We start from the raw sequence: 18,749 nt of genomic DNA on the forward strand, positions 1-18,749 counted from the left end.
TTTTTAGCAGTCATATTATGTGATGTACTAAAGAGGAAAACTCTTTTATGACTCTCTTAAGTAGATCAATAATGCCCATGGGGGCGAGGGGAGGGAAATGCTAATAGACCATGCTTCTTAAGTGAATCTTTTGAAATGATACATTGTGCTTGTTCTGAAACATATGTTCATAAAGTGAAAGAAAATACTGTGTAATTTGATGAACTTAGAAATTTGTTAGGTCTCAGAGTTCTGGTTTTCAAATTGGAATAGAATATTAGCATATTGACTATTTTCATGACACCTGTGTTTATGTATAAAATTGTATGTGTATATTTGAATGTAAGATTCATGTTCATATTTTTATTTGTTTTTTTTCAATCCTCACCTGAGGGTATTTTTCCATTGATTTTTAGAGAGAGTGGAAGAGAGAGGAAAAGACAGAGAAATATCGATGTGAGAGAAACATTGATTGGTTGCCTCCTGCACTCGCCCTGGAGCCTGCAACCGAGGTACATGCCCTTGAACGGAATTGAACCTGGGACCCTTCAGTTCACAGGCCAACGCTCTATCCATTGAGCCAAACTGGCTAGGGCTCATGTTCATTTTTAAATTATTTTTCAAGACATTTAATTTGGCTCTATGATAAACATAAGTACATATAAACATATATAAGTACATAAACATAAATAACCCATTGTTATAAACCAAGCCAATTTCATGTCCAAGAGAACTTCTTCCATTATACCTTATAGTTCTTTACAGCTGAGAATTGGTTTTATTTTCCAGATGATAAACTGAGTGATATGCATAGAGGTTGACTGTTTGGTCAGCCCTTTTGATTTTGCCCAAGAAATCCTCCCTTATTTATGACAAATCTGGCATCAGAAAATGTCTCCTCCCTGGTTAATGCATTTCCCCACATCTCATCTAGAAATACATTAGGCACATACTAGCCATTTGTGCCATGGTAAGTGGCGTGCTGGGGATGGCAGTAAGGACAGTGGAGACCTGTCCCCTCACACTCACATTTTAGTACAGAGACACCATTTCAGTGTCCACAAGTATACGCTTTTTATATAGGGACTGGTGCCCCAGTGCATGGATTCCTGCACATTGAAAGGAAATTAATTAGAAGGTGGCCGGCAGAGCTGGACTGGGCGAGATGGGCTAGACACGCCCTGGAGCCAACCTCCCGCTGTCCCTTCCCGGCCTGCCTCACCTGGGGCGGCGCCTTGGCTAGAAGGGTGTCTGCAGGTGAGCGGAGTCCCTCTGGCAGGTGGGCTCCTTCAGCCTGGCATGCAGGAATCAGGCCAAAACCGGCTCTTCAAAATCCCCCAAGGGGTCCCGGATTGTGAGAGGGCAGTTCTCAGGTGACTCCCCCCCAAATTTGGCTCGCTTCTCTCTGGTTCCTGGTACGTCCCCCGAGAACTGCCATGCCAAGTCACTGCAGCTCGGCAGCTCCTGTGTTGAGTGGCTGCCCTCTGGTGGTCAGTGCGTGTCATAGCTACCAGTCCGATGGTCGCTTAGCCTTTCATATATATATATATAGATAGATAGATCATTTCATTTAAGGAAGGAATTTGGTTGGTGTTTTTTTTAAAGTCTACCTTTTCTAATATTATCTTTATTTGATTTGTAGTATAAATGATGTCTTTTAAAAAATATTTCCAAGTACAAGCCACTATTATTGATTCCTTTCTTTTTTGCTATAATGAAAATTTCCCCCTTTTTATATTTAACAATTTGTATGGTATATAAAAAGAAGGTAGTGGGTGCAAACAGTTTAGCTCAGGTTGAAGTCTTCTGTTAAGATTAAGGAGAGTTGTTTCTCATTGTGACCATGACAGCAAGTCAGATATTTTGGACAGTGGCTTAGATGGGTCATTTTGTTTCATCCAAGGATCTCTCAAGCCAGAATTTACCATAATTTTTACTGTCTAGATTGGCATTAAAATATCTTTTTGTTCATGAAGTATGATTTGAAAGATGTGATATGGTTGGGATCATGCAATCTTACCAATTTAACACAGAAGCTATTTGGGGAATTATCCTGTTCAATTTTATAAATATAATAAGGAAACTGAGTCCCTTTTATGTTCTCTGGTTCAAGATCTGGAGATAGTTAATGACAGTGTTGGAAACAAAAACCAGGTCTCATCACTATTAGAATAGTTCTCTGAATAAAAAGTTAGTGCTCTCTGAAAAGATGTCTTCTTTTTTTTCTCATCCTGCCTTGTAACGATTTATTCTATTAAGTGTTAGTTAGTTAAAGATGAAATGTTTAGTCTGCGGTAAATTAGAATATGTAAAGTGTGATAGGGCATTGAAAATGTGTTTAGGAAAACTCTTTTAAAGAACAAATCAAATAATTTTGATAAATATTTGCTTTATAGAATATATATTTAAGGGGTCATTTGTCTTGGAAAGTATTTCATCTTGTTGGCTTCACGGTAAAGAGAATAGTTGGGCCTTTGCCAAGGACATTGGGGTTTCTCAGGTTATGCCGTTTTGGGGATCCAACTGGCAGTCATAATAAGGCTGTGTGGAATTTGTTGATCCAATTAAGGATGCCAGTAATTGATGGGTTGATATTCTGTTTTCAGGCTGTCTAGGAGGATGTTTTTTACATTTTCTTGAGAAGTTATTTCATAAGGTTCTATAACCAAAGTGAGGTTCTTAATATTCATAGATTAGCTCTTTTGAGCTCTTATTTAAAGATGTATGGCTAGAATTTGTGATAAAAAACATTTTTTTCAATAATAATACAAATTATTAACATCCAAAACTGTGTAATTTTTAAATTATAAAGTAATTGAATTTCACAGTAGAAACTGGCTCAATTTCTGTCAGGGAATTAAATTTTTACCCATGTATTTTATTTTTAATTTCCAAATAATTTGTCATAGCTGTTTCTACCACCAGCACTTTCTTTCTTTTTCTTTTTTTTAAAATCTTCACCCAAGCATATTTTTTTTCATTGATTCTAGAGAGAGAGGAAGAGAGAGTGGAGGGGAGGGGGGTAGTGAGAGAGAGAAACATCGATTGGTTGTCTCCCCTATACACCCTGACTGGGGATCAAACCCACAACCTGGGTGTCTGCCCTGACTGGGAATTGAACCTGCAACCCTTCAGTGCACGGGGTGATGTTCTAACCACCAGCCAGGGCATTACCTAATGGTGATGGCAATAAATCACTTGATAGTTTACAACTTCAATTACTTTCTCATATAACTCTGGAGATATTTAAATGAAATGATCATTGCTTCTGTTACAGTTCAATACATAGAGAAGTACAACAGTGTTAAAATAATTTAGAAGGAAAATTTATATTAGGAATTCTAAATAATTCTGTTTATTCTTTACCTTAAAAAACTGAACAATTTGTGTAGTACATTTCAAATGTGATTAAACAAAATTTCCTCATGTTTTACAGCTACATTTTCCGGTTAAGCTGCACTAGGTTGGGACAGTGGGCCATCGGCTATGTGACAGGGGATGGCAATATCTTACAGACCATACCTCATAACAAGCCCTTATTTCAAGCACTGATTGATGGCAGCAGAGAAGGATTGTGAGTATGAGAAATGGGCATCAGGGCACATTCACAAATGTGAAAAATACAGGCCGCTCTGAGATGGAGTAAATGGATAGTGTGAGGCTGGTGATGTGATTGCTTGCTTTTTATTTCAAGACTAAGAAATGGATGCTCCTTTGTTTTTATTGTTTATCTTTTAAAAATCGTTATTTGAAGGTAACCTACTTATTTGAATTTACCTATATTTATAGCAAATAAATTCCAACATGAAATGGCAATGAGATTTTATATCTTTTATCAGAAAAGAAGTTGCTACTTAAAAGTTATTTTAAAATAGATATTAAACATACAAAACACACACACACACACACACACACACACACACACACACGGGTGGGCAAAAGTAAAAGTTGGTTTACAGTTGTGAGGATGCAAAACAGTTTATCCTTGTATTATTATTTATTAATTCTTGTATTATTTTGCATACGAACAACTGTAAGCCTACTTTTGCCCACCCACAAAGTTTAGGCAACCTGGTAAGTCCCTTCATAGTATACATATCTGTCATTCATTTTAGTCCTATGCCACTTCCTCCTTTTGTTGTATTTCCAGTGTCGCTTCATCACACTGACTGTTGAGCGCTTTGCTTTGCTGAGTAACTTGGAGACATAGGTGATTCAACTTGCCATGGATTGTGATAGAAACCTAGCAGGAGGAGGTCCACCAGAGTCAACAAAGAGCAAATGATTTAAGTGTTACCTTTTCAAAAGTAATTGCAAAAAAAAAAAAAAGTACAGGGATCTATATGAAGAAAAATAATGCATTTTTAAAGTTGTGAGCTTTCTAGAAATACTTATATGAGAATTGTATGGCAAACTGTGGTACTATTTTTTTCTCTTAATTATGATAAATTTGCTGTTCTCAGTCAGTTATACTTGACCTTTAGTGCAGCAGAGATTCACATGTGTAGCTTTGATGCACTATGATTGCAGAATTCTTACTTTTAAGAAAATATGCTTTAAAGTTTGAATTTATAAATAGAGGTTGTGAGTGGGCAACTCTGTGATTTGATATGGCTTATGTATATTGTTTACAATGCCTTCCATCTATTTTTCAAAAGTCAATCAAAACCAAAACTCTATGATTTTTAATCAATAGTCTAGCCTCTGAACGCCTACATAAATTAACTGTTAATATTGACACAAACACACATGCACACACACATCTTCAGGGGTATTTGATGAGTTGAATTTGTACTTTAGGGATGAATTAGATTAAATATAGATCAGATCAGAATTTTAATCTGATAGGTAGATCAGGTTTTAGATTAGGTTAAAATAGATATTACATTAATTACATCATTTTTTGTTTTAAGATCAGTAGAAACAGGGGAGGCATATCATCTATCTTAGTCCAGCTATCATCAGGGTCAGCTGTTCTTTCCTGATATTTAATCCAATATTATATGACATAAGTGATAAATTTACTTTGATAACCAGCCAAGATTTTTTCTTCCTTCACAGCCTTTGTAAAGGGGCTCATCAGTAGCACCCTTGTTTACTGAATTAATTCCATGACAGTAGTCATGGAATTGTCCTTTCTTTATACATTAAATAAAGAGAGTGTTTTAACCTCTTCTCTAACAGTCTTATTGTCATATTTGTAATCTTTCATTTCTGACTTCATAAAATTTCATGTTTTTGAAGTGCAATGATCAAAATGTTATATAATAATTTTCAAAATTGGCCTCTTTAGGGTATAAAAAGAAAGTTGCTTATCACTCTTCATTTAATATTTGTAGAATTTTATCCCATCCCCATAATGACACTATAACTTTGTATCATATTCAGATATAATCAACCACTTTTCCTAAGTCTTAAAGATTTATCTCATTGATTTGTTCCTTACCATTTGAGAATTGTCTGTTCTCTAAGTTAATTTTTTTCTCGTTTTCCTAGGTAAATTTTAACACTAACATATTTATAGACTATTTAAGGATAAATTTTTTTGTTACTTCACAGAATAGTTTTAGTATAGTTTGCCCTTTAAAATATTCACCACTGTAGTAGTATATTCTTAATTTTTCATTTAAGCCATTTAGCACAGAAAGATACTGAACAAAATTAGTCATAGCAATGAATTGAAAAAATCCAGCAGTAATACTGCCATTAAAAAATGAAAAATAGGTATTTACCAATCCAATAAACTTAATTTTTAATGAATTTCTTAGTAAAAACTGTTTTAGCACCGCAAGATGGCATTATTACTATAACTTTAGAGAGTTAGTTATTTCAGTTCTCTCAAATAATGGAAGGTTATGTTCATAAAACTGTGTTTATAGCTTGATTTGAAGTAAGTGAAACATGGACTTGTAACACTTTCTAATTTCTTTAAATGTGTTGGGTGAGTAGAGGTGAGATGGAAAGAGAGAACGGGCAAGTGGAGAAACAGGGACACCATATAAATATTTGAATAACTTTTTGGGGAAATTATGGGCTTTAATTTCATTTTTCTCCTTATTTTAAATATGGTTTAAAATGATACATTTGACATTAACTGTGCTTCAGATGAAAAATGTAAGAATTGCAAAAATATGCATGTTCAAAGTATATTGGAATAGAACATGAGAGACCAGTAAAATAAAATTTTAAATTACCTAACAGACATATAGTAAAGGTATTTATTTGAAAATGGTTGCTTAGTGGCTGAGTTCATATTTGTTATATATTTCTCATGTGAAAATGATTCTAGATTTTAAGTGTTTTAAAAATAACAATATTATGGAAATAGAGATGGAATAGGTTCTTGATATAAGTTAAATAAAAAGGAAGTATTCAAATGTGTGCTTTAATATAGAAGAATCTGATAAAATAACCTAGTTGCAATTAAAATATAACTTTATAATAATAAAATTTATCTTTAAATTCCAGCTACCTTTATCCTGATGGGAGAAGTTACAATCCTGATTTAACTGGATTATGTGAACCTACACCACACGATCATATAAAAGTTACACAGGTAAGGACAATTTGTGCAAATGCATTTATAATTAATAAGTATCTAGAATGTTTTGACATAAATAAGATTCTCTACTTACACTAGAGCCAAAATCATGTGCAGGCACTTAATGCAAAAGATACTTAAGGAATTCTAAGGGTGTTTGAAAGAAAAAAAACACATGACTTTTTCCATTTTTTAAATAAAAATTTTTGCCATTAATGTTCTTGCTTCCAATATAATTTTGTTAGTTATTTGGGGAGATAGGTAGATAAATCCAAACGTAGGTAGATAAATATGACAAGAGCCATAGGTTTAGGAAACTCCATAGCAGATTAGGATAATTTATAGGCATTAGCTTTTAGAGTCAAATGAATAAGTGAACCCTATTGAAGATAGTAATTATATTTTTATAAATCCATTGTTGGCAGCCTCATAGATTATGAATGGGACTGTAACTGGGTGACATTCAGTAATTACCAAAATCTAAATAAAAATACCTTTGACTCTAGATTCCATATATAAGCCACTTGCATATATACACAAAGCTCTATACCCCAGGTGTTTGCTTTAGCATTTTTCATAAAAATGGAAACTTAAAAAATACTGAAATATTCTATCATAGTTTAAAAAAATTATACCCATACTGTATTATACTGAAAAGTCATTAGCAGGAGGATGGTAGTTCTACATATTCACATGGGCACTTCTGTATTTTATGTAAAAATCTTCCATTTATGGGACACTCAATTATATAACATTTCAATTTGTAAAATTACACTGTGTAAGTTTAATTTCTGTGAATAAAGAAATGAGCAGATATGAACACATTAAAATAATTTTAGAAAATAAAAATTAAGAAACACCAAACTGGTAACAGTGTTTGTAACTGAGTAAGTAAAAATATTGGGGAGTCAGGGAGAGGATGAAAGCATTTTATAATCTAGTTTTAAAATATTTTATAACATATTTTTAAAATATGTTTTTATTGATGTTTTAGAGAGAGAGGGAGGGAGAGATAGAAACATCTATGAGAGAAAAACATCAATCAGCTGCTTCTTGCACACCCCCTACTGGGGATTGAGCCCACAACCCAGGCATGTGCCTTGACCAGTAATTGAACCAGAGACCTCTTGGTGCATGGGATGATGCTCAACCAACTGAGCCACACTGGCTGGGCTTTGTGATGTGTATAATAAATAAAAATCTAATAAGAAACAGAAATTAATGGTTTTGGGGAAGACAATAGATACTTTTTATTTTATTTCTAATTATTTAGATTTTAGTCCCAGTGGTCTTGATATTATTATATTTGTTGACATATGTACAATTTGTGGGCAGTTTTTAAAATGTAATATATGACTTCCATTTTTAAAATTATATAGTGATTCTATAGTATATAATATTTTAATACAAAAATTTTATATTTCATAAAATTTTTTTATAAAGCCATTGCTTTAAAATACATATTCAAGAATAGTACCATTTCCTAAATGACTCATACATATTTGACTAGTGTACCCATTACATTGAATTAAATTCTGCATCTAGGTTTTTAGGTTATGGTAAATTTTTTTTTATAATTGCAAATTGGTCCTTTGGATGTCATAAACTACCTAAAAACTTATCAGTTATTTTAGGGACTTTGGTGATTTATAATTTATTTTGGATTACTTTAGATTTATTTTTTTCCATCTTGATCTATTCTCTCTTGTATTTTTCCTTAAATTAAAAAAAATTATTTATATAGTCACACATATATCCATTATGGTAGGCATAATTTACATATTAATGTGCATATGTGCATATTTGTGTATCTATTTATGTATATAGCTATATTTTTTCCTCACCAAGATTGTAAAATCTTTTAGTAGGTTAGGGATTAAATATTGTCATTTATTTATCCTACCAGTACCAGGTACCTAGGCACTTTCTAGATTAGAACATTGCCTTATTTAAACAAATTTTATTTCTATAATTCCTTTTTTTTGTATCCCAATTAAATAACACTTTTTTTTTTGTATTTTCTTTACACTCACCAATATATTTGTATCTCCTTTGTGACAGATCTTTTCAATATTTGAACACTGAAAATTGTACTATGCCAAAAGGTTCTGAACTAGTAAATTAGAGTTTTAATAAATCAATTTTTGATTGCTGAAGTGATTAAGATTGGGGGAAAAGTATGCAATTTAGAAATTTAATATAGAATTTGAGGAAAATTTAAACTTATTGAGCCTCAATTATTATTTTTTTAATTCAATATATCTTATTATGCTTTGGAGATTACATGACATATAAATGTGGGTCACAGTACCTAACATGCAGGAAGGGCTTGGCAAATGCTACTTTCCTTCCATTCTGGAATTTCTATAGGTATCTAAGAAATAAAATTTAATGTTCAGCCAGAATTATGTTTATTCTTAGATTTTGGTAATTTGACAATAAAATTAGATGAGCATGTGGCATTTACAAAAAAAAATAAAGTTAATTACATTGCTTTTTAAAACCATACTTGTCTTTTGTATCACTCTGACTATTTTTTAAAATATATTTTTATTGATTTGAGAGAGGAAGGGAAAGGGAGAGAGAGATAGACACATTAATGATGAGAGAGAATCATTAATCGGCTGGCTCTTGCATGCATCCTACTAGGGATCGAGCCCTCCACCCGGGCATGTGGCCTTGACTGGATACAAACCCCGGACCCTTCAGTCCACAGGCTGACACTCTATCCACTGAACCAAACCAGCTAGGGCTCACTGTGACTTTTGAAGCAAGTCCCTTCCTAAAAGAATGGTACAAAACATTAAATAATCCCAAGTAGTAAAAGAGCTTATACCGTTGCCTTTTAATAAAAGCTCAAATCCTTAAAAAAAAAATTTTTTTGTAGACCAAATTACCATTATCAATTTAAAACATGTCTCAAATGGCAACATAATCCTCACAGGAGCAAGTCATGGTATTTGAGAATATTTAATGTTAAAAGTTCATTCAAGAAATAACATTAATTTACTTTTTTGCCCAAATTGCAGGAACAATATGAATTATATTGTGAAATGGGCTCCACTTTCCAGCTCTGTAAAATTTGTGCTGAGAACGACAAAGATGTCAAGATTGAGCCCTGTGGGCATTTGATGTGCACCTCTTGCCTTACAGCATGGCAGGTATAATTCAGGTTTAATTAGCAACGTGAATTCTCCCTTATATTCCTTAGCAATATCTATCTTTTCAGTTTTCTTCATCTTGATTCAGGAAATAATACTGAGAAGTGTTTTGTGTGAATAGTTGTTAAAAAAAATCATATGTTTAAGTTTCTTTTATGTAATATGATATTTTTGTTGTTTTTATATTTCTCCTTTTGCATGTGTAAGTTTATATTAGTTTTAAGTAGCCCTTCTATAACACTATTGATTTCAAAATGTCCCTTATCTATTACCTATTACATTACATAATTTACTGTAGATCAGAATCTACTTATAGTATGTCAGATTCCAAAGCAAAGTAAACTCCAGTAGATAAATCGTAGGTTGATATTTAAACCATCCCTCTTCTCCTGAGGCGGTGTAGCTCCTGTCTCACACATGTCTATGGCTGCTCTGTAAGGCTAAAATAGGAAAATCAAACAGGACATGCTTCCAAAATACTTATAGTTCCCACAGAAACAGGCATTAAATTTTTCAGTTTACAGAAACAGAATCTAAGATAAATTGCAGAATCTAAGATAAATTAGGCAGATGTTCAATAAATATAAATTGATTTGATGTTTTTGAATAAGACCTAGAGAATAACTGGTTTCCCCAAGGGCTTTCTTACCTGTTTTTATCTGTAATAAAAGGTGAGATTTTAAAATGGCTCTTTGGACAGATTTCCAATTTTGCATATGCTCCAAATACCAGAATATATTGCATATCCTCCAATATCCAGAATACTTTGATCAAGCCATTTTTAAACTGCTGTTTAACACAACCAATGTTGAAATGAATATTGTTGATGGGGTTTAGTTAGAAAGGAAATAATTAACTTTCAAGCCTTTTTAAAGACTTGCAGTTGAGTATGTAATTGACATCCCTACCCTATTCCTAAGCCCTCTCAGTCCTGATCTTCTCTCCACCCCAGAAGCTCTGCCCTCCTGAGGAAGGAAGCCTTAGGTTCAGGGAAGGGTGCAGACTAGAGGAGCCGTGATGCCTACTGAACTCATTACTTGGTAACAAAATATAATGACTTTCACTTTTTCACCATCTTATAAAAAGGGCCTCCTACTTCCTGTGAGGATACTTAAAAAATGTATGAAGAAAAAGAGGAAGACCTAGGAAATGAATTACAATCCAGTTACGTTTTGAAAGCCATTCCTGAACTCCTGATGTCTTTGTAACCTCAGTAAAAATTGTTGAACATTCTTATACTTCTCTCTTTCAATATGCATCGAGGTTCTATTTTACTTTAGTTTTCCTTGATATCCTTGCCATGATTTCCCTTTATTCCTTCATGATGTTGGTGAATTTTACATAGTGTAGGAGAAGTTGCAGGAAAGGGGATGCTCAGTATGGTGTCAGGAAGCTCATTCCCATCTTCTGGGCACATGTTTAAGTAAGTTATCCTATCTAATAATAGACAAACATGGTAATTAACCGTACCTCCGACACGCTTCCCATTGGCTAATAAGGGCAATAAGCAAATTAACTGCCAACCAAGATGGCGGCTGGCAGCCAGGCAGCTGAAGCGAACAGGAGGCTTGCTTGCTCCAGTGACGGAGGAAGCCAAGGTTCCCCGCCTGCCGCCGCCCAGCTCTGAGCTGCACTCTAAGCAACTATGTTGCAATTATAGAAGCTAAACAATCCCCAGAAGTCTGCTTTCAGCCAGCCGGGCCTCAGAGCTGGAGTTGCAACAGTGTTTCAATTATAGAAGCTAAACAAAGCCCAGATACCTGCTTTCAGCAGCGGAGGCCTCAGAGCTGGAGCCGAGCCTCAGAGCTAAAGCCGGCTCTCAGCTCCAGTGACAGCCATAGAAGGTAAATAAATCCCAGAATAAAAAAAAAAAAAAAAAAAAGGAGGGGTTGGGAGCTTCAGTCCCCCGCCAGCCTGAAAACGTCCCTCAGCCTCTCACCCAGACTGGCCAGGCATCCTGGGGGGACCTCCACCCTGAAGGGGGTGTGACCAGCTGCAAACAGCCATCATCCCCTCATCCAGGTTGGTCAGGCACCCAAGCGGGACCCCCACCCTGATCCAGGACACCCTTCAGGGCAAACCAGCTGGCCCCCACCCGTGCACCAGGCCTCTATCCTATATAGTAACAGGGTAATATGCAAACTTACCCTAACAGTCCCGGGGGGACCTCCACCCTGAAGGGGGTGTGACCAGCTGCAAACAGCCATCATCCCCTCATCCAGGTTGGTCAGGCACCCAAGCGGGACCCCCACCCTGATCCAGGACACCCTTCAGGGCAAACCAGCTGGCCCCCACCCGTGCACCAGGCCTCTATCCTATATAGTAACAGGGTAATATGCAAACTTACCCTAACAGCAGTGTGGTCACTATGACACACACTGACCACCAGGGGGCAGACGCTCAATGCAGGAGCTGCCCTTTGGTGGTCAGGGTGCTCTCACATGGGAGGAGCTCTGCTCAGCCACAAGCCAGGCTGATGGCTGCCAGTACAGCGGTGGTGGTGGGAGCCTCTCCCGCCTCCTCAGCAGCGCTAAGGATGTCCAACTGCAGCTTAGGCCTGCTCCCTGCTGGCAAGTGGACATCCCCTAAGGGCTCCCAGGCTGCCAGAGGGATGTCTGACTGTCAGCTTAGGCCCAATTCCCCCGGGAGTGGGCCTAAGCCAGCAGGTGGTCATCCCCCGAGGGGTCCCAGACTGCGAGAGGGCACAGGCTGGGCTGAGGGACCCTCCCTCCCCCCGAGTGCACAAATTTTTGTGCACTGAGCCTCTAGTGTTAACAATAATAGTTTTCAGACTTAAAAATTTCTTTTTATAAGTAACTTACAATAAATTTAGTTAAGCTGGTAGAAGGCAAAACTGTTTGCAACTGTGTTTCAAATGTATCAGTAGGAAGTGCTAGACATGTTTCTGATGTGCCGCATTGACTGGGATGGGACTACTTATGGTGCTTTGCTTTATTTGGTACCCACTCAGCATTTCAGGGCAAGGATTAAACTGACAGGCAATTATGTGTCACCCTTTGAATTGACTTAGCTTTGAGTGTGGTAGTATGGTTCTCACAGGTACAAAAAAACTAAACATTTGCATTCCTCTCTAAAGAAAACCAAAGTTTTAGGCTGATACAAACTCAAAGTCCTTTGCCTCCTTGGATGGCCTGTGCATTTCAGCCTCTTCTCCGAGCCCTGGTCTTAGAGCAGAGACATGCAGGCATATTGCAGGACCTGGCAGCTTTAACTTGATACTTACCTCATACTTGGAAGTTGTGGGTTAAAAGTTCCCATGAGTTTGGCAGACACCTTTGATTAACTAAGGTTATTGTTGAAAGCATTGTACAAAATAGCTGTTTACCTGTGGCCTAGGGAGAATAAAAGAGGATGGCTGGATATAAAAGAAACAAACAAAAAAGATTTCATTTTACTTTCTGTATACTTCTTGAAAGAAATATATCTTTTAAAATGTCAGGACCAATACTATATATTTTACATAGTAAGTTTGAGAACTATTTGCAATAGGTTGTTATGTGCAAAAGACATGGGACTAGTTCCCAGTTGTCATTGGTGTTTTATTACTCTTTGCACTTTGCATCGCCACACCTTTTCTGTGTATTACTGTGCATTCCAGACGGTGCAGTTCCTCTTGCTAGTAGCAGATCAATTCCTTGATTCACTTCATGGTTTTTCATTCTGGCCTAATGGCCTTATATAAGGATATGTCCAGTCATATTCATAAATTATTACCATTTTCTATTTCTCTGTTTTACTTTGAAATAATTCTGTTTTACTTTTAGAAATTGAGGAAGTGCATCAATTGCCAAGCATTGAAAACAGTCTGAGTAAAATTTTAGAAGGAGCTATGTAGGACTATAGTAATAAAGCAGTCATTTACTAAGTAAAGTAGTCACAAAAGATGACAAATTCAAAAGTACTCAGGTTGAAATAATCGAAATAAATCACACTCATAGTTATTAACATCTTAATCAGATCATATAATTTTGCATATAGATTAATGAAAAGTATGCTAAGGAATCATTTCAGCATTATTTTTTAATTCTTCCCACATAAGACTGTTCGTGATTAATAGACATTTTTCTGATATATGTTCCTGTGAGCTCTTACTTCATTGTATTCATATTGTAAACATTTACATATTTACCTGTTTCTCTTCTAGAGTGTGGATTGCTTTACCTATTTTAGAATCCTTCTCACTGCACAAGCATGCTACCCACCTACACATTGGTAGTTACTTAGTAAATACTTATGACTATATCCTATAGGTTTTGTAAAGGAAAGAGAAGAAGGGGGCTAGATTACATTTAATAAAAATACATTGATACTGTACATCTATTGGGAAAAGCCTTGTAATGTCTTAGTTCTTTCTATTTCTCTTCTTAGAAGTAGCTGTAATCTTTTCAAATAATTTTTATCATGCTTAAGCTGAGAATGAATCCTAAGAATTTTAAACCTCAGATCTGATCCATTTGTTCTGTTCAGTAGCTGTGTGATTCCCTTCAACTTTTCACATTTTTACTTCTTCCACTTATTTTTGAGCCATGTTATTTTACTTCTTTTGCTTGTAATAATACATTACCCTAGAGGCAGTAAGACCAAGTTTCTATTTTATTGCATTTTACACCAGGAAACATGCATTGTGACCCCTTGTTCCAAGTTTTCTCCACCTTGAAGAAAATTGTTCTTAGGCCAAGGTTTGAGAATTCCAAAGTGATATTCCATACATAGTCTTAGTGGTTAAAGGAAACTTCAGCTACTGAACATTTCTACTTTGGGTAACCTGAATATTTCTACATTCACATATAGATTTCACACCATGGTGCTTCCTGCTAACCAACATATCTGTTTGGCAGCTTTCATATTGTTGTATGAACAGCAGTGTTTGATGATCATTTAGACATGTGATTGCAAAATGCCCCATTACTGAGTAAAAATAAGTCTTGTAATGTCAATCCAGTTGACAAACATTAGCTATTCTAAAATCCTCACATTGTAGCCTCAGTGAGCTGCTCACTGAACTTACCTAATTGATAGTTGATATGAGAACAAAGTTATTGAACATTTCCATAGTTCTACAATATATTGCCAAAAAATTGTATCTAAACTTATAGATGTAACTGAAAATGAGTATTAAGTCTCTGGATAGGAATGCATGTAGTTAAAATAATATGACTCATTTGCAACTTTCTCCTTATTTGAAATGGTACAGGGCTAGAGTCCATATTTTCTTTTTTTTAAAATATATTTTATTGATTTTTTTACAGAGAGGAAGGGAGAGGGATAGAGAGTTAGAAACATCGATGAGAGAGAAGCATCGATCAGCTGCCTCCTGCACACTCCCCACTGGGTATGTGCCCGCAACCAAGGTACATGCCCTTGACCGGAATCGAACCTGGGACCCTTGAGTCCGCAGGCTGACGCTTTATCCACTGGGCCAAACCGGTTAGGGCTAGAGTCCATATTTTCTGACTTGAAAGCCAGTGTTTTTGTTTTATATTCTTATTCATTTTTTCTGTGGAGAAAAAATGAAGTTTTTATACTTAAGTATGCACAGGAATAATTTGTTATTTTGTTTCTCTTAACTGGGTTGGTAAAAGCAGCAGTGGATTGTTTCATCATCATTCTGCAAGATCTCAAACCCATTCATTCATTCACTCATTTATTTAGGAAACATTCCTCAAACAGCTGCTATTTCCCATGTTCTGTGCTAATCTCTGAACTAAGAAAAGCACTAAGAAACAGCCCCTACCCTCAAGAAGTTAAAATGAAATCTGTCTGTTTTATAAAGGGGCATGGTATTAATAATTACTTGAAATGAACATCCTGTTATCCTTCAAATTTAATTATGGATCTGAGATATTTTTTGTCACTTTCTATTACCTTGGTTGACCGTGCTGATACGGAAAAGATTTTAAAGGCTGCATGTCTGCCAAGAAGCTCTGATAAATCTGTCCGAGTCCAATAGGAAAGATTAAACCCTGACCATAAAACATTGTGCCTGTGTGAACTTTTAGCAAGTCATTCTTCACCAGCTTTACCTACCTACTTTAGTTTAATTGAAATTCATTGGAGACTTAAATATTATGTAATTAACAGAAACCCTAAGAAATGCACAGTAGCAGTGTCAGTTGTTACAGGCTGCAAGCGGTTACTCTTTAATTGCTGTCATAATGGCCCATTAGTCATGCCTCAGAAGGGAAGGGGTGTCAGATACTTTTTTCTCCTGAAACATCTGTGTTATTTAATAAATTGAATAAGCAAGCCAGAGTTTGCACAGAATACTAAATAAGTTGAATAATCACCTCTCTAGAGGCATTCTTTGAAACAGTATCTTGCTGGGTGTGGCATTTCTGTTCTACTCTAGGTGGTAAAACTGGGATGGTTTTATTTCAGGTCCACACTTTTCCTTGGATTTTAACAAAAAAGTTTTCTTCTTTACCCTGAATTCCTGTACATTTTCCTTTTTGTAGTAGCATATTATGCATCAGTGATATTGCAGGGTTACCACATAAAGTGTGAAGTAAGGAATAGTTTTCCTTCTATGTTTTTTCCAGGAATCTAGATAATGGCTTCTTGGCTAATGAATGGCACAAACTCTAGGCCATGCTCCTCAAATATTACTTTCAAAATAAAAATGGGTACACATATATCAATTGGATTTGCAGTCTTATTTTGCATTACTGCTAAGGATTTTAATTAATTAAAAGGAAGATTAGTTTTTCCCTGTGATTTTGCAAAATAATTTAAAGAAAGACATAGGAGCCTGCAAAACAGTAATTCACAAAAAAGTCAATAGATGAAAATCAATAAGCTCTAATTTTAATATGACATGTGATTTAAAAGATTTGTGGATGTTCTGTATTTAGACATCCATAAATTGCCAGAGGAAAAATAAATGTGTAGTTCTCTAAGAGAGATAAGTAGCCAGCCCCACCACATTTAAGGCAATCCTATATAATAAAAGCCTAATATGCTAAGTGTCCGGTCATCCGGTCTGCCGTTGAACCAATCAAAGCGTAGTATACTAATGATTTGCTAAGGCTACTCAACCACTCACTATAACGTGCACTGACCACCACAGGGGAAGACGCTCCGACCGGTAGGTAAGCTTGCTGCTGGGGTCCGGCTGATCGTGACTGAGCGAGATGGGCCAGACACACCCTGGAGCCCTCCTGTGGTCCCTCCCCAGCTGGCCAACCTCCCATATCCCTCCCCAGCCCTGACCCTGCACCAATGGGGTCATTTGGCCTGGCCTTCACCCTCTCGAAATCCAGGACCCCTTGGGGGATGTCAGAAAGCCCACAGGCCAGGTCAAGTACCCCACTGGTGCACAAATTCATGCACTGGGCCTCTAGTAAGAAATAATCTTTTATTGTATCTTCTTCAAAAGCAGCCAATTTCTAGCGAAATTTCTAGTGAAATTTTGTAACCTTGGTACTGCAAATAATATTTACTTTAAGACTGTTATAAATCGGTATTTATGTCTTTGATTACATGTTGTGTCTTTTTGTATTTGATAAAATGTTGGAGCTCCTCTTTTACTTTGGGATTAACGTAGGGGCTACTTGAGTTGTCCAAAAATGTTATATTGATGTCATGAACTACAGTTTATAATTCTATAGATGACAGGAATGAAAGGCATGAGACCAATATAAATAAATTAAATTTGATAGACAGATGCTTGTCTCTGAATCTAGTGACTACAGTAAATAGACACTCACTGTATTATGCTGTGCCTTGCTGTACAGTAGCAGATATTGGCACTTTGGAAACATGTTCAGTTGCCTCTAACTAGAGCCTCTGATAGGTGTTTTAAAAGTTGGCTCCATTAAATAAAATGCTTTCAGAATGCCAACTCTCATAAGCTTCATGCATTGAAGTTTTAAATTGGATTCTAGCAATAAATATTTCCAAAAAAGCTCTTACTATGTAAAAATATATATCTCAAGGAATATTATAATTACTACAACAAGGTTTGCATCTTCATATTAAAAGTTGAAACTTTTTAGTTAGAGCAGCAGTTCTCAACCTGTGGATCACGACCCCTTTGGCGGTCAAACAACGACCCTTTCACAGGGGTCGCCTAAGACCATCCTGCATATCAGATATTTACATTATGATTCATAACAGTAGCAACATTACATTTATGAAGTAGCAATGAAAATAATTTTATGGTTGGGTCACAACATGAGGAACTGTATTTAAAGGGCCAGAAAGTTGAGAACCACTGAGTTAAAGCATACAGAATATTTATTGATTATAGTAGTTTCTTTCATTTGAAACTTGCAACTTGAACAAAATACTTTTTTTTCATTTTTGAATGATCAGTAGTAGGCAGCTATTTTTAAACTTTATTTTAACATAGGCTATGAACCTGAGGTAACATTCTGATATTATAATATCATATAGTGATATCATAGTGATAAAAGATTAGGATCTTAAAACAGACTTCTGGGATATAATTTCTTATTCAGTACTGCTGAACTGTGTAACCTCCCTCAAATTATGTAAACTCTCCATTTTCTTATTGATAAAATGTGAATAATAATTTTACCTATCTCAGGATTTTATGAGTTAATATGTGGATAGTGCTTACAATAGTGCCTGCAATTTTAGTTATTATTTCCTAATATAGTAACTGATGGTAACACTTTATTAAGATACTAGAGGCCTGGTGCACAAAATTTGTGCACTCGGGGGGAAAGGGTGCATCCCTCAGCCCAGCCTGCGCCCATTTGCAGTCCAGGAGATTTTATGAGTGGATAGTGCTTACAATAGTGCCTGCAATTTTAGTTATTATTTCCTAATATAGTAACTGATGGTAACACGGTAACACTAGGCAGCAGCACCACACAGTCGGGTGTGCAAGAAATGTTGCTTTCTTTATTGTTTAGTAACCAAACCTAACCTCAACTTCACAACTTCAGCTGCCAAGTGAAAAAACAAAAACAAAATATTATTTAACTTAGGTTCCCCACCCCCTTCTCTGGAGTTGTACTTCCATGTCAGACAGTTTATATCTCAGGCAGAGGTGCCAAAGAACCGAGCAGGGTCAAGAACAT

At 35.9% G+C, this 18,749-nt stretch overlaps 1 protein-coding gene across 6 annotated transcripts in view; it reads left to right on the top strand.

Moving 5' to 3' along the window:
* The window catches only part of CBLB (Cbl proto-oncogene B, E3 ubiquitin protein ligase), a 231,067-nt gene that overhangs the window by 126,710 nt on the left and 85,608 nt on the right, over positions 1 to 18,749 (top strand). For all 6 annotated transcript variants that reach the window (XR_001364241.1, XM_005877423.2, XM_005877425.2 and 3 more), the window contains exons 7-9: positions 3,416 to 3,553; positions 6,448 to 6,535; positions 9,550 to 9,681. Coding sequence is in view for 5 of the 6 variants with exons in the window: in XM_005877423.2 (XP_005877485.1) it covers positions 3,416 to 3,553; positions 6,448 to 6,535; positions 9,550 to 9,681 (358 nt within the window). In the remaining variant the exon portion in view is untranslated. The remainder of the gene's footprint in view (positions 1 to 3,415; positions 3,554 to 6,447; positions 6,536 to 9,549; positions 9,682 to 18,749) is intronic.

Source organism: Myotis brandtii, unplaced genomic scaffold (assembly GCF_000412655.1).
Source record: "Myotis brandtii unplaced genomic scaffold, ASM41265v1 scaffold519, whole genome shotgun sequence".
NCBI classification, from domain to species: Eukaryota; Metazoa; Chordata; class Mammalia; order Chiroptera; family Vespertilionidae; genus Myotis; species Myotis brandtii.